Source organism: Nyctereutes procyonoides, unplaced genomic scaffold (assembly GCF_905146905.1).
Source record: "Nyctereutes procyonoides isolate TBG_1078 unplaced genomic scaffold, NYPRO_anot_genome, whole genome shotgun sequence".
In the NCBI taxonomy this organism is placed as follows: domain Eukaryota; kingdom Metazoa; phylum Chordata; class Mammalia; order Carnivora; family Canidae; genus Nyctereutes; species Nyctereutes procyonoides.
In genome coordinates, this window is record NW_026575046.1 from 58,771,995 (window position 1) to 58,792,761 (window position 20,767).

Genomic DNA, 20,767 nt, shown 5'->3' on the forward strand with positions numbered 1-20,767 from the left:
GTTTATGCTTCATCCAGGTGTCATTCCAATCCCTTAAGCATGGGTGTCATTTACATTTTTTGTAGTACTTATCATGATGAGCACAGGAGAATGTATGGAAGTGCTGAATTACTATCTTACACACTTGAAACCAATATAACACTGTATGTTAACTAACTAGAATTAAAATTAAAAAGTTTTAGAAAGAAAATACAAAAAAAATTTTTTTTGCAATAGTGTGTCAATAAAATTGACTAAATTGATACAGAGGCCTTTGGCCTACAAACTTACAGGCCAAAAGTGTAAGCTTTGAGGTCAAATGACTTTTGTCATGACTGAGCTGTAGCGCTGGCATTGCCTGTGGCCTCGCCACCCCCTGCTTGCTCTGTGTCCTGGTTTCCATAACTGTAAAATGAGGAGCTAGACTACAGTTGTCATAATATAGTAATTTGACTAGATTCCCTCTGGGGCAGAGTGGAGAAGGAACGTTTCTGGAACTGTGAGGCCAGACAGCAGGTGGGGATAAATGTGAGCATGGTCAGACTCCCTCCATGTCTGAGATTTCAGATCGATCTAGGGCTGTGGGGATGGAACTCCCTTCTGTAAACCAAGAGACAGTTGAATGATACAGGGAGAGAGAGAGAGAGAGATCCTGGGTCCTGCAAGGATGAGGCCCAGGCTCCCCGCATAAGGCCGTGCAGTCAGGGGAGGCAGATGCTCGCTGCCAGGTCATCTCACTGTTATCTGCTGCTTCCTGGGCTCCAGCCTGGAAGCAGGAGGCTGCCACTGAGGCCTAAGCGCCCCAGGGCTACAGCTCGCATTGGCTGGAGGAGCCTGGGGTTTAGGGAGGTCCCCCAAACAGGGCCATGCATGTGGAAGCTGTCAGGAGAAGGAATCCGAAGCCTTGGACAGAATGAGTTCCACCTAGAGCGAGAGTCAGGCCAGGAGAGAACAGAGGGGGAGCAGAGGCCCCCGTCTCTGTTCAGTGGTCAAGGGGGGGAGGCGGGAGGAGCGAAAGAGGCTGAGGAGGCTGAGAGGACAGGAAGCAAGAGGCCGCCCTGGAAGCTCAGAGGAGGAGGAGTGGAGGCCAGGGTGCCGCCAGCTGGCCAAACCTGGCTGACAGCTGGAGGAGGAGAGGAGAGCCACTGGATTTTGCCACCGGGAGGTCTTGGGGAGCCAACTTTATTCCTTGCAACTGGGAAAGCAGCGGGCCCTTCTTCCTCTGGCAGGTGTCCCACGCGTGACGCCGGTGGCCGGGAGCGGCGTGCAGGGCCAGCCTCCTGGCCTCCCCGACGGCCGGGCGCGTGCAGGTGTGGGCCGCTCAGGCCAGGCCCCCCGCACCCCCCGGGCTCAGAACTCGCAGACCACCAGGCGCTGCTCCCCGCAGACCTTGTCATTCCACTTGCCGTTGGTAAAGATCTCCACGCAGTCCTCCGAGCCGCCGTTGTTGTTGGGCTCCCCCGGCGCCCAGTTGGTGTAGACCAGAGGCTCCCCTGAGGGGTAGGTGAACGTGCCCTCCTTCCTGGCGTCGGTCATGCTCAGGAAAGCAGCCTTGTTCTGCGCGGCGACCAGCTGCCGCAGGGCCTCGTTCTCGGCGGCCGAGCGCGGGGAGGCCACCTGTCCCCCCGCCTGCGTACACAGCTGCTGTGCCTCTTGGAAACTCTTTTCCACGCCCGCCGTCTTGAAGATCTTCTTCCCGATACCCCGGCCGTCGGGGAAGAGGTCCACTAAGAGAGGAGGGGAGGCAGGTGGGGCGTGGCGGCAACGGGCCCGGCTCAGGGCCTCCCAGGCCTCTGCGCCCCAGCGGAGCCTCCACCCCAGGCCTCCCCCGGGAGGGTCAGAGCCCCTGTAGGACGACAGCGAGGCGCTTGGTTCCCAGGCAGCCCTGACACGCAGTGCACCCCGGGCGGGGTCCTGTGGCCTGCAGCTACAGCGGAGGACACTGGAGCTCAGGGAGGCTGAGTAAGAGGCCCAGGGTCACCGGCCCATCACATGCAGGGTTAGGGTTAACCCTTGTTTGCTGGGACACCAGAGCTGGACACACCCCTTCTGCTTCACCCCACTTTGTATGCTGGGGCCAAGGGGGATTGGGAGGACTTTGGCCAGGGACATGACAGCGTGGCAGCTGGAGCAGTTTCTGAGAGTGTGAAAAACAGACCTTGCGTCTGAGCTGGTGGGGGAAGGGGATGCCTGAGAGTCCCAGGGTGCTAATCCCTGCGCTCACTGAAGCCCCACACTGGCTCCTTGGTGCCCACGTGGGCCCTGCCCCCAGCCAGTCAGCCTCCCCGGGGTGCTGGGTCCCAGGAGGATGAAGGCACCCAACAGGTGGCAGGGGGTCGAGGGCATCAGTTCTGGGAGAGCCCCATTTGGGAATCGGAAGCCAGGTGTCCCACTCCGGCCTGACAATGGCTTCTGGGGGGGCAGGGGGAAGTTACTTCCATTTTAGGGTTTCTGATTCTTCGATTCTAAAGCGGGGGCCCACTTCACAGAAGCATCACCCTTGTGACATATCAAGTACGTCTTCTCAGTTCATGCCATTCCCATCCCTTTGGCTTGGGACTCAGGCGTGGAAATCTTCAGGGCTCCCTCGAGGGCTGTGCCCTGGCCTCCCCGGGCTGCAAGGGCTCAGGCTGCTCCCTGACCCACTGCCCTTCTCTGAGTAGCTTCCACACAGGCTCAGGATGGCTCTCAGAGCACCCTGGACAGGACCAGGGCAAGGGTCTGTGAGCCATTACTGGGTTTTATGTTCCCGGCACTCGAACCCTGTGAATGTCCATGGCAGCACCAACCACCCAGATGCACATGTACACACCTGCTCGTGCTCACGTATGTCATGGTGCGGGGTCAGTGATGCCTAGGGCCGGTGTCCACACACGTGGCCGGTGCCCAGGCACATGTTCCCCTTGGTTTGCAGCAGAGTGAACACGCACAAATACGTTTGTGGAGGGAGGAAGACTACCCAATACCTAAAACTCTCATCCTTGAGACTTTGGTACTTAAGGGCCAGCCCTGCGTCCTACTCAGTCGGGCCCCCTTACCCCTTCAGAAAACTCCTTTTGTTTTTTGGATCAGGGAGGTTGGATGAATGATGTAGACTCGGGGAGAGCAGAGGAGGAGGAGGGGCAGCCAAGGACTGAGAGGGGTTCCTAAAGGCACAGGGCACTCAGGGGTGTGCTCCTGGGGACCCCTGACTCTGCAGCATTCCAGGGTCTAAGAATCTCTGCTCAAAATACCCAAGGACCAGAATCAAGGGCATGTCCAGGGTGAGGTGCTTCATGGCCACACAGCAAGGCCAGGCCCCCACCAGCCTTGAGTCCCAAGGGCAGGATCCCAGCCCCAGCTCTCGGGACAGCGTCTGGCTTCTCTGCTGCCTTGGGCTGTGAAGCAACATCTCTGGGCACTCACACCCCGGGTCCCACAGATGTAAGAAACGCCTCCTGGGTTGGGGTCCAAGGGTAGGCAGGGATGAGGGTCTGCTGAACTGCACAGGGCTCAGGGCATTGACCGGGTCCCAGGTGGCTATGATGTTGGGGGGCATCCCGGACCTGGATAACCTCCACCATACTTCCATCACCCCACTGAACTGGTGATATGGGCACATCCTCCTATTTGTCTCTTGTATCTACTTCCAGATCCTGGAGTATGTGGCTGCACTGCTCTGTCCCAGCCCTATTCTCAGCCCCAGACCCTGCCCCAGAGCCAGGCCCGGCCCTAAATATGGTCACAACCCATGCCAGTTCTAGACCCAAGCCCAGCCAATGCCAAACCAAGGCCCAGACCCAGTCGAGGGCCTAGCCCTGGTGCCTGGCTTTGTTCAGGTCCAGGAACTTACCTTTCCTATACTGAGACAAGGCATTCTGGAGGTTTTGTACCTGTTGCTGTAAGGCCTCCACCTGCTGCCTCAGAGCAGTGATGTCTGCAGAAGAGAGAGGCCGAGGGAAGGTAAGCCCAGCATAGCCTGGGATCAGCTCAGAGCCTAGGCCTCAGGGAAGGGTGCCCAGGTGCAGGTGCAAACCGGGGGTGGGGCAAGGAGCCGGGATGGGTCCTTAGAAGCCCATCTGCTGACACAGCTGATCCCTGTTGGCCCCAGATTTCCTGTGGCTTCTGCTATGAACACACTGGTGAGTAGGTCCCTGTGCCTCATGGACACTAAACCCCATGACACTTCCCATCCACTGGGGTATTTGATACTCAAAGCTATCCTTTGCATTGGGAAGGGGAATATGCTTTCCCTAGTTGATCAAGAAAAAGCCGCCTGGGGTTCTAGCCTCACTCCTAATTCTCCGGTCTGCCTGCCAGCTAGCTTTCCTGCTTTCCGCCCACTTCCCATGCCTAATGGGGCTGAAGTCCAAGAAGATAGGCTGTCCTGATAGAAAGAGTGCCACCTCCCTCCCCCTGCCCCCACCCGTGGGAGCTCCCAAATCTGACAGATACCAACTTACCCGGAAGCCCACTCTCTCCCTTTGCTCCTCTGTCCCCAGGAGCACCTCTGTCCCCCTTCAGTCCAGGGGACCCTTTGGCACCTGGAGGTCCCGGCGGGCCCATGGCTCCAGCAGGTCCTGGGATCACAGAAGAGCTGGTTGAGCTCTGAACACGTTTTCCAGCATGTTTACCCTTCCCGTATCTGAATTGTCCAACTGGCCTACAGCACCCCTTCCCCTATAGACTGCTCCCACAACCCAGCCAGGCACCCTCTCCACACACTGCCCTAGCACCCAACGACCAAACTCCAGCACCCATACTGTCGCTATTGCTCACAAGTCACTCTCCCTGGATGCAGATGGCTCCCAGGGCCCAGCAGTCACCCTCCTTGAACATAGACTCTCCCCACCTCACAGTAACACCAGCTCTGACACGATAAGTGGCGGTGGTGGAGGGGTGGCCATCCACAGACAGTGTCAGGGGGACACAAGAGCACCGGAGCCCAGGCCTCACTCCCTCCATCACTCACCTGCTTCCCCAGCAACTCCAGGGGCTCCACGCTCACCAGGGGCACCTGTCTCTCCTTTAACACCTGTGGGGCCTGTCATCCCTGCAGACCCCTGCTTGCCAGGCATACCCACTTCTCCTAAAGAAGGAACAAATTGGGACAAGTGCTACTGAGAGTGTGTTCAGTAGTGGAGGTTTCACCCACTGCTCCAGGGGGACAGAGACCTGGGGAGAAGGTGCTCCTTACTGGGGTTCCTCCATGGAGGTGAACAGGAAAACACCATCCATGTGGGAATGTGGGGGGAAGGAGCCACGATGTGGCCTACCCAGGGCTGACAGTCTGGGCTTTTCCTGCTACTCTGAGCTTGCCTTAGGTCACCTCCTGGACTGTCAATATATTCCTCCCTTCTCCCTCCCAGACCAGCCACATAGCAACCACCTACCTTTGGGCCCAGCTTCTCCTTGTGGACCTGGTGGGCCTTGAGGTCCTGCATCCCCTTGCTTCCCAGCTGGGCCCTCTCTGCCAGCTGGACCAGGCATACCTCGAGGTCCTGGAGGTCCTGGGGAAAAGGACCGGCCTAGTCAGTGACTCTAAATTGTATTGGAAGTGGAAGTACATGAGAAGATGAGAGGAATGATAGAAGTCAGAGAGGCAGCAGCATTATAGAAGATGATGCCAACAGTAGTTCTAGTACTCCCTGAAATAACCCAGAGCCACCTTCAGAACAGCCTTCTGCCTTCTTCTTGGGATGGGATCTGCGCACATCTATCAGCAGAGCCCAGTGGCAGCAGCACCACCTGCAGGCATCTGCATCCCGTGCCCAGCTGCTCACCGGATGGTCCAGAGTCTCCCTTCAGTCCAGGCTCTCCAGCAGAGCCATTGTCTCCTTTGGGCCCAACTGGGCCAGCTGGTCCAGGCATCCCTGCTCTCCCCACTGCTCCTGGCGAACCTGTAGTGGCAGAAGAGATGGGTATTAATCTGACCTTAGTCCCAGGAGGTGCCAGCTGCCTGTACAGTCAGGCTCCTTGCATGCCTTCAAGGTTCTACAGGGTGTGGACATACATCTCCATACTCCTTGGTCCAATGGTAGTCCAGGAAATGGGTGTCCACATCTCCTTTTTACAGGTGAGAAAATTGGCTGGCCACAGTTGGCTGTGGATTCAAGCCAAGACTTATCTGACTTGGCTTGTCCATAGTATTTATAGCAGGCAATTTGTCAGCATTTTTAACAGGCAATCTATCAGCATTTACTGTTGATCATGGACCTCTTCTCCCCTCCCCAGAACTAAAGTTCACATAAAAAAATGACACCTGGCACTAATCATCAGGGAAATGTAAATCAAAACTGCAATATCACCTCACACCTGTTAGAATGGTTATTATAAAAAAAAGACAAGAGATAACAAACGTTGGCCAAGATATGGAGACAAGGGAACCCTTGTGCACTGTTAGTAGGAATGTTAATGGGGTACAGCCACTGTGGAAAACAGAATGAAGCTTCAAAAAATTAAAAATAGAGCTGCTATGTGATCCAGCAATTCCCCTTCTGTGTATTTATCTAAAAAAAAACCAAAACACTAATTCAAAAAGATATCTGTACCCCCGTGTTCACTGCAGCACTGTTCACTGAGCCATTACAATAGCCAAGACATGGAGATGGCTTAGAGCCTAGGTGTCCATCGATGGATGAACGGATGGAGAAAAGGCAGGTATACACACAATGGAATATTATTCGGCCATAAAAAAAGAATGAAATCTTGCCATTTGCCATAATGTGGATCGATGTTCAGGGCGTTATGCTAATGGAATAAATCAGACAGAGAGAGACAAATACCATACAATTTCACTTATATGTAGAAACTAAATAGATAAGCCAACCAACAAACAAAAACAACAAACTCATAGATATAGAGAACAGATTGGTGGTTTCTAGAGGTGGGGTTGGGAAGTGGACAGAAAGGCTTGTGGTGGTAAAAAGGTACAAATGTCCAGTTATAAAATAAGTTCTGGGGATGTCATGGGCAGCATGGCGACTAGAGTTAATAATACTGTATTGTATATGTGAAAGCTGTTCAGAGAGTAGATCTTAAAAGTTCTTATCACGGCAAGAAAAAAAACGTACTCTGTGTGGTGATGGACTTTGACAAGACTTCTTGTGGTGATCATTTCACAATATGTGCAAATATTGAATCATTATGCTATAGATTGGAAACTAATATAATGTTATATGTCAATTATACCTCAATTAAAAAAGAAAAAGCAATGCAATATGCTCTTGAACCTAGAGGAAAGAGACCAAATTATGACCTAATGTGCAATGTGATCCGGTTTCATAAGTACCTATATGTGCGTGATGTGTGTGGGGCATGTGCACATGCAGGACCCATTGGAAAGACCCAGGGAAAGTATATACAAAATTGTTACCAGTTGTTCCTTCCCTAGTGACACAAGATAATTTTAACTTTCTTCTTATTGTTTCTTTAGTGACCACATATTATTTTTGTATTGGAAAAATGATCAAGCATTTTTAGAAAGACCTGTTACCTCCAGAAAGGCTGCCAAGGTCTGAAGTTACTCAAGATTTACCCCCAAAAGACTCATGGGGACAAATGGTGATCAGTGCTTAAGAGTCCTGAGATTGAGCCCTGCCTCAGGGCTCCCTGCTCAGCGGGGAGTCTGCTTCTCCCTCTCCCTCTGCACCTCCCCCGTGCTCGCTCACTGGCTCTCCAATAAATTAATAAAATCCTTTTTTTTTTATTTTATACTTGGTTCTGCTCATTTGCTTTTTTCTTTCTTTCTCTTTCTTTCATTCTTTCTTTCTTTCTTTCTTTCTTTCTTGTTTAGTGAGATGAAATTCATATAACATTAACCTTTTCAAAGCACACAATTCAGTGGCAGTTAGCACACTCACCATGATGTACAACTACCTCCTCTACTGAGTTCAATATCATTTTGTCTCCCTTGAAAGAAACTATAGCCACTAAACCACCACCCCCAATTCGCCCTCCTCGCAGCCCCTGGACACCACTACTCTACCTTCCGTCTCTATCTCCTATTTTGGACATTTCCTATACATGGAATGATGCAACATATGACCTTTGGCATCGGGCTTTTTAAACTTGTAGTGACATTTTTGAGGGTCATCCACTTGGCAGTGTGTCTCAGTGCTTCGTTCCCTTGTATGGCTGAGTAATGTTCCACCGTATGGACAGAACACATCTCGTTCATCCATCCACCTGTTGCTGGGCATTTGGGCTATTGTGAATAAAGCTGCTATGAACATTCATGTGCAAAAAGAAATGACACTTAACAGGTGGTGCTGACTTGTTCATTCACTTACTTGTTCACTAAGAAACCATCTATGGAATACAACCGTGTGCTCAGTGCTGGGCAAGATGCAAATATCAGCACCAGACCCTGGTCTGCATGGGATGTGTAATAGGATTTTCAGCTGTGAGGCACAGGTAATGAGTGAGGAGGACAATTCACAAGGTGTCCCTCATCCCATTACATCATAACCCCAACCCCAGCACACACACACATGCCCAGAGCTGTCTTCCTAAAGGAAGAAAAGGGACTTCAGAGCAAGGAAGATTTAGAGAGACATACAGAGGGAAAAAATGACATTTCAGACTTGGATACCATGCTCCCAGGGAAAGGAGGGACCAGACCTGCCTGAGCAAGAACATGCTGGTGGCCGGGGACTGCTCCCTGGGATGGGTTGCTGAGAGGCTCTGTGCAGGGCATTGTGTCCTGCTTCTGGTTATGATCCTTACTGGGAAAGCAATGGAAGCGTAAAGGGTTACAGGATGGGCCCCACATCCCATATCCAGCAGGGCACCGTGCTGGGGTGGAGATGTCCTTCCCCTAGGCTGAGCCCCTCTTGGGCTCCACCCTGGCTGGGATGGTAGCAGGTGGAAGGAGCAGTAGAGGTTTTCCATCCATGATGTACAAGCCCTGGAGGCCATGAGGGGACACCCTCTTCAACGGCAAGCCCCCATCCCTCCTAAAGCACTAATTTTGCATCCTAGTGTCCCCCAAAGGCCAGCCCTGTACCATAATGCCACCTGAAGGGAAGCTTTAAGGACCAGCAATGTGGCCAGTCTTAACTGCAGTAAATCCCTTCTCCCTTTCATTCCACATTCCTTCATCCCACAAGTACTCGCTGAAACTTCTGCTGCACAGAAAACACCATCCTCAATGGCGGGACACAGCAGTGAAAGAAGCAGACCCCAAATCAGATCCCTTCCTCATGGAGCTTAAACCCAATTGCATAGAGACAGATCCTAAAAATTAAAGTGCACAACATATGGTCTATTAGATCAGAATAAGTGCCACAGAGAAAAAAAAAAAGCACAGAGAGGGTCACGGGCGGGGCGGGGGGGGGGGGCGGCTGTTTCTTCTAAGGAAGGTGGTCAGGGACAGACTAGTGGAGAAGGTTGTCTGTGAGAAGTGACCCACAGGGACAGCTATGGGGAGACAGGGAGAGGGCCCTGATTCATCAGAGGCCCGAGTGTGGTTAGGGATCAGCAAGGAGCCAGAGTGGCCGGAGTAGAAGGAGGTGAGGTCAGAGAAGTAGCCAGGGGTGGAGTGTCCTAGTGGGCTGCTGAGGAGTATGTGGTTTTGTTCCAAGGGAGATGCACACCCCTGGAGGGACACTTCTGCTGAATCCTTCTGCAAAAGACTGCAGGAATCTTGTAGGTGCTGAGGAATAAGGGGACTGTCCTGGACATAGAGCCCCCAAAGCCAGGTGGGGTCTTACTGGCCCTCCATGATACGCCCGAGGCATTACCACAGCGACCCAACTCCACTCTCCACCTCTGCTCTAGGCTCTCCTCTCTCTGGCCCATCTTGCCCTTTCTAGCAGGTCCTTGGAACCTTGCGCGTCTGCGGGGGATGTTGTCATAAACGCACACTCCGGCCCCAGCCACACTTACTTGGGTAAGATGCCGAGGAGCTCCAAGCTCTCCGGGGAGTTCCCAGACTCACAGTGGTTGAGCGACTAGCGCACCTGCAGTCCAGGAGCCAGAGGGCAGCCTGGTCCCCTTGGTCCCCCTGGTTTCCAAGCACCGAACTAAGGCCGGGCTTGGAATGTGCACAGGGGTGGGAGGAGGCTTCTGCGCGCCAGAGGTAGGTCTCAGCCACGCTCAATGCTGCGGGGTCACAGGGGGACTGTAGGAGAGGGCCCCTCTGAGGGCTAGAGAGAGTGAGGACTCTCCAAGATGCTGACCCTTGAATACCACCCTTCTTCGGAGTGCACATCCAAGTGGCCTTCCCCTCAGGCCCCTCGCCATTCATGTTGGGAGCTGCTCCCTGAGTATAAAGGATGGACAGCTAGACAGATGAGCACTTGTCCCTTATCCTACAAAGCCTGGGGACGTTACCCATTCTTTCCAGCTTAAATGTTCTTAGTTTCCATGGGACACCTGGGTGGCTCAGCTGTTGAGCATCTGCCTTTGGCCCAGGGCATGATCCCAGGACGCTGGATCGAGTCCCACATCGGGCTCCTTGTGGGGAGCCTGCTTCTCCCTCTGCCTGTGTCTCTGCCTCTCTGTGTGTGTGTTTCTCTCATGAATAAATAAATAAAATCTTTTTAAAAAATGTTGTTAGTTTCCTTCCTCCCCAAACAAAATGCAAAGTCCTGAAAGATAAAGACCACAGTAGATCCCTCCATAGCTCTAGCCCAGCACCTGGGGGGGTGGGGCAGGGGAGTCCCCTGTTGTCCTAATTGCCAGTTCACTGAATTCTGACACTTTGCCACCAAGACCCAGATCCTTCTTGGATAATTCCCTTAATAACCAGTACCTTCAGGAACCTCACAAGACCTCACCCGATGGGTCCAGAAAGAAGGTGCAACTTGATCCTAACAACTTAACAAAAAATAAAGCCTTGGCTCAGTTATTTGTCACTTTGTGAGAGATCTCATTCCCACTTACAGATGAGCAAACTGAGGCTCGGGGACTCTGGCTTGCCCTAGGCCTGGGTCCCTGCTACGGAGCTAGAGCTAGCAGTCAGGCACAGATCGGCCTGATGCAGAGGCCCATGTCTGTTCCCCCCCAGATGGGCTGTCATCTGGCCCCTCTGTCACAATGTTCTCACCTGCCAGATAAGAGTCATACGTCCTTTGTAAGACTTTTGGGAGGGTTAAATCAATGACTCAGTGCACACCCAAGCGTGAGGTTGGACAAAGAAATGTGAGCTCCCTTTTTTTCTCTCCATAATGGTATCAGTGCAAATCCTTTTGATCAGACCTGAGTATGGGACCACAGAGCCTCTTTCTTTCCCATCCTTCATGCAATATTAAAAGTTTTTAACACCTTTCACAGACACCATTTCATCTAGATGACCAACTGTTAAGTCCTGGAGCAGGTTCTGGAGAGCTACAAAGTCCATGGGCCCACAATTTCCTCATTCTCGCGGTGAGAGGAATCAGAAGACTCCAGGGGAGGAGTCAAGGCAGCTGGTCATGGAATGAGGCACCTGGGAGCTCTGGGCAGTCAGTCATTTTTCAACTGGTAAAGCAGTGCTTTAGAAGGACCAAACGCCTGGGGGAAACCCAACCCCTAGAGAGGAGGAAGTCCACCTCCGAGCCTTCCACAGCAGAACAGCCAGCATTTCTGGGTTGGTTACAATTCCAATACCTACCGCTTTCCACCAGGAAAAGCCCATGGTCCCAGCCTACCTGGATCTCCCTTCTCGCCCCGGGGGCCCTCTCTCCCATCCCGTCCATCACGACCAGGCAGGCCATTCTCCACGGGGTTACACATGACCAGGGTGCAGGTGTTGGCTGCTGTTCTCTGGGAATAGGTCTTCACTTCTGCTCCCAGTGGCCTCAGGGGCTGTGTGAGCAGGATCAGCACGGAGAGAGGGAGGAGAAGCATGGTCTAGGCAGATGAACAGAAAAAGAAAGGACATGCTCTTGGTCCTAGGACCTCGGTTAGGGCTTGGCCCGGCTCCTGAAGCACCTCTCCACCTCCCCTCCCTCGTGTGGGGCTGAGAGCAGCAGGGCTCCCAAAGCACATTAGGGCCCAGGAGGGCATATGGTCTGGCCCAGGAGAGCATGAGTTACCCAGATGGAACTCGTGACATGGGTTGAGAGCAGTAGCCAGCTAGGTCTCAGATGCCCCATGTTGCCCTTTCTTGGGCCTTCCCAAGGGCACTGTCATTGGCACAGGGGCTAGGATGTAGAATTCCTCACTGAGGCCCATGTCACAGCAGGAGGATTCACTGGGTCGTTCTGGGAAGGACCCTTCCCCTCTCTGGACCCCTCCTCTCTGTCTCTACTACTAAAGTGGTTGGCTTAGTTCTGACAAGGCAAAGCGGTTCCTCCTACTGGCTGCCTTGGCTAACCAGCACTCGTGGGGTTGGCAGTGCTATTCTGAAAACCAGTCTGAGTCCTGAACACTGAGTGATGTCCGTCCTGTGCCCAGGATGGGTATGTGGTTGCATGTTTGCCAGGTGACTTGCCATCCCTGGGCTAGACATTGTCTCCATAAGGGAATTCTCACAGAGAACGCAGGTGAAAGTTCTCAGAGATGCTAAGTTAGCAGCGGGAGAGCCCCTGGGACAGGTACCATTCTGCTCCAATGACCAAAGAGAACTTGAAAGAAAGGCCTCATGGAGCAAGGGGACATGTGAAACGGGTTCAGTCAAGAGAAGGCTAGTTTGGTGATAAGAACGAGCAGGGGCCCAATAGGGCATCCAGTTATCATCTGACCAGTACCTGGGGACTAAGTGAGACCAGGACGGGTATAGGGCCAGAGTCACCTCCAGTACTGGGCATCTTTCCTCTCTCAGAGAGAAACTACAAAGTTATGAGCACAGAAAGAGCTTGTTGGAGGGGCAGGGGCTAGGCACAAAGCCTGGAAGAGGGGGTCACCAGGCAGGCTGAGGTGCTGGCAGGGAAGGGGCTTTCCTGGCCCAAGAAGTGCCTGCCACAGCTGCTGGTAATTCTGGGCGAGATGATCCCTATTGTTCAGTACCCTCTTTCAGCTTTGAATTCACCACTTCCTTGGGCATCCTGGGAGCTCTAGAAACACCCAGCTGAGCTCCCAAGCCAGCGGCGGCTGCTTCACTGCACTTGTGGTCATGAGCACCAAAGGGCCCAGGCCGGAGCAAGGACACTATCCCCTGGCCTGCAGCTACCTCACCTCCGGGGCCCTGCACCCTGAATCTAGGGAAGTATGAAAAGCAACAGGCAGTCTGCCCCCCCAGCTCAAGATGCCACAGAAGGCATCACTTCCCATTGTAGAGGGAAGGCAGCTAACTCACTGGCTTTCAGAGCCACAGCAGCCCCCTCAACCTCCAGTGCTCATGCCAAACTTTCAGATTAAGTTTTTTTTTCTTTTTTTCTTTTTTTCTTTTTAAAGAAAATGACTCCTCTGAAACTTGGTTGGAAAATTTGTGACTTAGTCCAGTAAGTCTAGTTTTTAAAGTAAAACATCTGAGTCTAAGAAAGAAGCATGATGTCCTTGCCCTGCAGGCAGCTGATAACCTGGATGGGCTTAGGACCCGGCTTGTAGAGACCTGGCCTGTTTCTCCTCTACCACTGTTCTTTCTGAAGAAATCAGAAATGGAGAGGAACTAAGAGAGAAGTTGAACTAGCACTTCCACTGGGGCTTCCAGACAATGGTGTCTGGGGTCTGAGTGGGTGCCATCCAACTGATGCACCTTCCCCCAGCCCAGAGAGCACAGGGAGCATTGAGAGGCTCCCTAAGAGCACTCCTCGTTACCCTCCTCTGCCCCCCGCCTGCCTTACGTCCTAGACCAGAACAGCTCCACAGACCCTGCCTCCACAGCACCAGTAGGATAGAGGAGCCATAGGGGCAGGGAGACAGTCACCGGGTATTGGGCAAACAGAATGAGGGCAATGGACAGAAACACTCACGGTTGCTTCTTCTGGGACTCCAGGACCTCCAGGCCAACTGGCCTTTCCTTGGCAGCTACTGGCTATTTATACCTGCCTTGTAACCTGAGCCGCCCGGCCCTGGTCTTCTAAGAGCTCTTTTCAAGAGGTGGGGCAATTTCTTCCTTGTTGACTCACTCTCACCCCCACCAGGGTTCTGGAAACTTGCCACCGATATTCGTTAATACTACACACATATTGCCTTAGAGTTTAAAGAGCACCCTCAGTCTGTGACCTCACCCGTACCCCACCCTGAAGCCCCGTGAGCTGAGGGGCATCATCAGTGTCTGTATTTTCGAGATGTCCAAAAATCTGAGCTCCAGGGAAGACCAGCATTTGCACAATGGTCTACACCTGTTGCAAATGCAACCCGCATCTGTGGATTCCAAGATCCAGGACCCGCTGTGCCCACTTCTCTTCCTCTTTCACCTCAACGGTTACTGCCCAGATATTGAGAAAGAGCTGGGAGCTCCTCGGCATATCTGAGGAGGGGTGGGGCAAGTGGAGGAGCTGTGGAGACTGCAGCCTGTGGGGGCAGTGGCTGGGGGAGCTGTCACCTGGTGGGGTCACTCTTTTGCTTCCTGCTTTAGATCTCGAAGAGACCCTCCCATTTGCCTTTCATAGGATGGCCTTTCCTTAATTTCCTTGCCCCTATCACCTACCTTCTTAGCTGAAGTTTGCCCTGTGCATTACTAAGGTGACCAGTGTTCATCCCTGAGCTGCTGATACACTGTTACAGCCATCCCCAGGGAAAATCTAACTTCCAGTTACTGTAAGACAGTTGCCCACCCTCTTGCCTTTGCTATCAGAGCAGTCTCTGCTTGCTTCTAGATGTGGCTTTATCTCTTGCATCAATTCTCTGTCTAGATCCATAAGCCAGCAGCCCCATGTCTCCAAGCTTCTCTTTTGGTCACTCCATTGGTGGTGCTGACTTGTTCATGGTTTTTGATGTTCCTCTGTGGCATCCCCTTGTGTACTGTAGAATCTATAATGCCTCAATTCATAGGGAAAGTCTTCTGTTTCCCATACAGCAATTTTTTGAAGCAGGATCCATAGTAGAGCCACCGCGGCCCCTAATGACAGAGCTCTTTCAGCATTAACACCCAGCCCTCCCCATTCTAGGATGTTCATGTTTCTCTTAGGAATCTAGATCTGGGGGTACCTGGGTGGCTCAGTGGTCTGCCTTCAGCTCAGGTGGTGATCCCTGGATCCTGGGATCGAGTCCCACATCAGGCTTCCCGCAGGGAGTCTCTTTCTCCCTCTGCCAATGTCTCTGCATCTTTCTGTGTGTCTCTTATGAATAAATAAATAAAATCTTTAAAAAAAAGAAATCTAGGTTATCATGGAATTCCATTTCTTTTCCCAAATTTGAGAGAGAGAGAGAGAGAGAGAGAGGCAGAGACACAGGCAGAGGGAGAAGCAGGCTTCATGCAGGAAGCCCGATGTGGGACTCGATCCTGGGTCTCCAGGATCATGCCCTGGGCTGAAGGTGGCATTAAACCACTGAGCCACCCAGGCTGCCCCCATCATTATTTCTTTAAATAGACTTTCTTTTCCTATCCAGCTCTCTGCTCCTCCTTGGATTCCCTCAATGCATACATTATTTCTTTTGATGACGACCCCTAAATCCTAGAGGTTCACTTCACTTTGTTTTTTCCTTCTGTGACTGGATAATTTCAAAAGATCCACCTTCAAGTTCACTGAGTTCTTCTTCCACTTGGTCAAGTCTTTTGTTGAATCTCTCTCCTGAATTTTTCAGATCAGCCATTCTATTCTTCATCTCTAGGATTTGGTTATTGTTGTTGTTGTTTTGATCGGACTCCAAATCAAGGACAACAAAACCAAAAATAAACATTGGGACTACATCAAACTAAAAAACTTATGTATAGTGAAAGAAACCATCAACAAAACTAAAAGATAACCTACTGAAGAGGGAAGGATATTTGCACATGATGTATCTGATTAGGGGTTAATATCCAAAATACATAAAAAATTCATACAACCCAATAGCAACAACAACAAAAAACAATCCAATTAAAAAATGGGCAGGGGATCTGAATAGATATTTTTCCAAAGATAAAGTACAGATAGCCAACAAGAACATGAAAAGATGCTCAACATCACTGATCATTAGGGAAATGCAAATCAAAACCACAATGAGATATCACCTCACACCTGTTAGAAAAGTTACTATCACAAAGACAAGTAATAACAAGTGTTGATGAGGATGAAAAGAGAATCCTTGAGCATTGTTTGGTGGGAATATAAATTGATGCAACTGTTTTGAAAAATAGTATGGGGATTCCTCAAAAAATTAAAAAATAGATCTACCATATGATCGAGCAGTTACACTCTGGCTATCTCTCTGAAGAAAACAAAAACACTGATTTGAAAACATATACACCCTATGTTCAATGCAGCATTATTTCCTATAGCCAAGATATGAAAATAACCTAAGTATCCATCAGTTGATGAATGAAAAGAAGTGTGCTGTATGTATATACAATGGAATATTACAGAGCTATAAAAAATAATGAAATCGGGCAGCCCAGGTGGCTCAGCGGTTTAGCGCCGCCTGCAGCCCAGAGCGTGATCCTAGAGTCCCAGGATCTAGTCCCACGTCAGGCAACCTGCATGGAGTCTGCTTCTCCCTCTGCCTGTGTCTCTGCCTCTCTCTCTGTGTGTCTCTCATGAATAAATAAATAAAGTCTAAAAAAAAATGAAATCTTGCCCTTTACAACAGCATGAATGGAACTTGATAATATTATGTTAAATGAAATAAGTAACACAGAGAAAGACAAATGCTGCATGATTTCATTTACAAGTGGAATCTAAAAAACAAAACAAAACAAGTAAACAAAATAAAATAAAAGTCAGACTTATAGATTCAGAGAACAGAGGGTGGTTGCCAGAGGACAAGGAGAATGGGGGAGGGGTGAAATGAATAAAGGGAATCAACAGGTACAAACTTCCAGTTATAAAATAAATAAGTCATTGGATGTAAAGTACAACATGGGGAATATAGTCAATAATTCTGTATTAACTTTATACAGTGACAGACGGTAACTAGACTGTGGTGATCAGTTTGTAATGTATAAAAATGTCCAATCACTATGTTGAAACTAATGTAATATTGTATATCAATTATATTTCAACAAAATATCCAATTTTAAAATATACATTTTAACTAAGATCTGAATTTTAATGTTTTTATTTTTTAAATTAAATTAAATTTTTTCTCAAAAAAATTTTTGAGTACAGATGACACATAAGGTTACACTAATTTCAGGTGTACAACGTAGTGATTCAACTTTTCTATACATTATGCTATATGCTCACCACAGGTATAGCTATACCATCTGTCATAAGGTCTGAATTAAATATGTGTGTGTATATGAAATGAAACTATTGCTACAAAGAATCCCACATTTTTATAAACATTTATTTAAATTTGGGGCAACTGAGTGGCGCAGTTAGTCAGGCATCTGCCTTCAGCTCAGGTCATGATCCTGGGGTCCTGGGATCAAGCCCCACATAGGGCTTCCTGCTTGGTGGGGAGCCTGCTTCTCCCTCTCCCTCTGCTATTCATTCTTTCTCTCTCTCTCTCTCTCTTTTGTCAAATAAATAAAATCTTTTTAAAAATTCATTCAAATTTGAGTTCAATAGCCTTCCAACTGTATCCCTCTTTTTAAGTAAAGAAATCATTCTATGACACTCATGATATTTACAATAATCATCTCACTTATCACTAATAAACTTCTGGTTATAATGTGCTCCAAGTTGCCACTAAGGAGCTTTATGGTAACTAAAATGAATAATAAATTCTTATAACATTTTGTATAACATATATAGATAATTTTCTAGTTATGTACTACTCATCCTTTTCTCTTAAAAGGGAATATATTAATCAAAGAAAAGCATATAATTTTCCATCAGAATGCAGGTATGTAATGTGCTTTGGATATTTGTAGATGGTTCTAAAGTATACAAAAAAACCACAAATAATGAATGTATGAGGAATCATTAACTTCAAAAAAGATTTTGAAAAAAAAGATTTTGTTTTGCTGCTTTCACAAAATACAAAGTTGTAGTAAAGTTTATATAGTATTATAAAATTGTATAAAATTTAAACACCAGTGCTTGACTGCCAGACATTTACTTCCAAGGACATTCTGGGTTGAAAGATCACAATTTTCCACCATTTGTTATAAATGCAGAGTTGTCCACTGTGAGTGTTGAGGAAAAGTTAAGAGAGTTATGGAGAGAACCTGATTTCTGAAATTGTCACATTATATTCTTTAAACTGTCCAGGTGTTGGGGCACCTGGATGGCTCTGTCAGTTGAGTGTCTGACTCTTGATTTTGGCTCAGATCATGATCTCAGGGTCGTGAGACTGAGCCCCACAGTGGGCACTGGGCTCAGTGCAATCTGTTTGAGATTCTTTCTCTCCCTCTCATCTGTCCCTCAACTCGTGCTCTTGCCCTCTCTCAAATAAAATAAAATCTTTTTTAAAATGAAACAAAACATCCAGTTGTCAACACATATTTATAAGACATGGAAAGAAAGAAAAAAGTATGGTCCACACAGAGTAGAAACAGCAGTCAACAGACACTACTTATGAGTAAGGCCAGAAACTGAGTTTACTAGACAAAAATTTGAATTAACTATTTTAAACATGTTCAAAAAGCCAAAGAATATCATGTCCAAAGAACAAAAGTATGAAAACAGTGCCTTAGCAGATAGAGAATATCAACAAAGAGATAGAAATAATAAAAAAGAACAAACTAGGAATTCTAGAGCTGAAAATACAATAAAATAAAAACATTCATTAGAGAGTTAGCAGGCTTGAGCAGGCATAAGAAAGAAGCAGTGCATTTGAAAATAGGTCAATTAACAGTATTCAGTCTTAGGAGCAGAAAGGATAAAGAATGGAAAAAGAATAGGGATCCCTGGGTGGCGCAGCGGTTTGGCGCCTGCCTTTGGCCCACGGCGCGATCCTGGAGACCCGGGATCGAATCCCAAGTCGGGCTCCCGGTGCATGGAGCCTGCTTCTCCCTCAGCCTGTGTCTCTGCCCCCCCCCCGACTATCATAAATAAATAAAAATTTTAAAAAAAGAATGGAAAAAGAATAAAGTGTATAGGTACCATTAAGTATACATAACAGGAGTCCCAGAAGGGGAGGAGAGGAGAGAAAGGCAAAGAAAGAATATTGGAAGAAATAATGACTGAAAATTTCAAATTTAATGAAATATGTGAATCTGCACATACAAGAAGCTCAATAAATTCTAGTGATGATAAACTCAAATTGCTTCACACCAAGACATATGGGAATCAAACTGTCAAAAGTCAAAGACCAAGAGAGAATCTTGAAAGTAGCAAGACACAAGCTACTTGTCACATGCAAAGGATCCTCAGTAAAATTAATGACCAATTTCTTATAAAAAACCATACAGGCCAGAAAATGATGGGATGACATATTTAAAGTACAGAAACAAAATAAATAAATAGATAGATAGATAAATAAATAAGTAAATATTTTAAAAAAAGTATGGAAACAAAACCACTGTGAACCAAGAATTCTATACCTGACAAAACTACCCTGAAATGAAAGAGAAATCAAGATATTCTCTGAGAAACAAAACTAAAGAAATTCATCACTAGACCTATCTTACAGGAAGTGCTACAGGGAGTCTCTTTATTGTGCTGAAATATACATACTATAAAAATTACCATTTTAACCACTTTTAAGCATACAATTCACTGGTTTCAAGTAAATTCACCTGTTGTCCAATGATAACCCAAAGGGAGTTTGTCAGGCTGAAATAAAAGGACACTAGATAGTAACTACTGCCAAATGAAGAAATTAAAAATATCAGTAAAGGCAAGCACATAGGTAAATATAAAGGCCAGTGTTATTTTATTTTTGGTTTGTGACTTCTGTTTTTCCCATGTAATTAAAAAATATATACTAAACAATAATCATAAAATAATTAATGGACGCACTGTATAAAGATATAATTTTTGAAATTAACAACCTAAAAAAGGAGGTACAAGGCTGTATAGGAGTAGAGTTTTTGTATGCAATTGAAGCTAACTTGTTATCAATTCAAATTATAATTTTAACATGTTAACATCTAAGCAGGACACAGGACAAAAACCACATGATCATCTCAACATACAGAGAACAGGCATTTGACGAAGACTGGCATCCTTTCGTCATATTACTTTCCACTTATGCAAGGTATACTATTGTTGGAATACGAACTTTTTTTTTTAATGCTTTTGGATTTAGAGAAAATTTGCAAACTTAGTACAGAGTTCTCATATATTCCTCAGACACTATATCCTATTTTAATACCTTGCATTCATATGGCACATTTGTAACTATTAATGGATCAGATTGATTCATTATTAATGAAAGCCCATACTTTTAGAGATTTGCTAGTTTTTAGGTCATGTTATTTATGTATTCCTAGGTCCTGCCATGGATACCTCATTAATTTCATAGTCATGTCTAGGTTCATTAGTCTCCTCTTGGTTGTGTTTCTCAGTTTTCCCTTGTTTTTGATGAGTTTGACAGTTTTGAGGGTTCCTAAACCACTGTTTCATAGAACGTCTCTTTATTAAGGTTGGTAAGATATTTTTCTCATGATTAGACTTGAGTTAATGACTTTCAGGGAAGAATACCATAGAAGTAAATTGCCTTTTTCATCATATCATTTCCAAGATACATACTATGAACAGGATTTTTCCCTGTTGATGGTGATCCTAATTATCTGGGTAAAGTCATATTTATCATGTTTCTTCGTTTTTTTAAGATTTTATTTATTTATTTACTTACTTACTTACTGGAGAGCAGCAGAAGGAGAAGTAGAGAATCTCAAGCAGACTCCACATGGAGCATGGAGGCCAACTCAGAACTTGATTTCAGGACCCTAAGATCATGACCTGAG

At 47.8% G+C, this 20,767-nt stretch overlaps 1 protein-coding gene across 1 annotated transcript; it reads right to left on the reverse strand.

Annotated features, from left to right (window-relative positions):
• Window positions 1-1,144: 1,144 nt before the first annotated feature.
• SFTPD (surfactant protein D) lies at window positions 1,145-11,790 on the reverse strand. Its single transcript, XM_055325825.1, has 7 exons — window positions 11,592-11,790; window positions 5,742-5,858; window positions 5,352-5,468; window positions 4,931-5,047; window positions 4,422-4,538; window positions 3,812-3,895; window positions 1,145-1,706 (listed from the first exon to the last, which is right to left on the reverse strand). The coding sequence occupies exons 1-7, from the start codon at window positions 11,788-11,790 to the stop codon at window positions 1,330-1,332; spliced, it is 1,128 nt and encodes a 375-aa protein (XP_055181800.1). The 3' UTR covers window positions 1,145-1,329.
• Window positions 11,791-20,767: the final 8,977 nt, after the last annotated feature.

Excerpts from the sequence above, each read along its gene's own strand:
- SFTPD (XM_055325825.1), bottom strand. The coding sequence starts at position 11,790 with ATGCTTCTCCTCCCTCTCTCCGTGCTGATCCTGCTCACACAGCCCCTG. Across the intron at positions 5,859-11,591 it reads GGGCGAGAAGGGAGATCCAG|GTTCGCCAGGAGCAGTGGGG; the intron begins GTAGGCTGGGAC and ends CTGCCACTACAG. Across the intron at positions 4,539-4,930 it reads TGGAGTTGCTGGGGAAGCAG|GACCTGCTGGAGCCATGGGC; the intron begins GTGAGTGATGGA and ends CTGTGATCCCAG.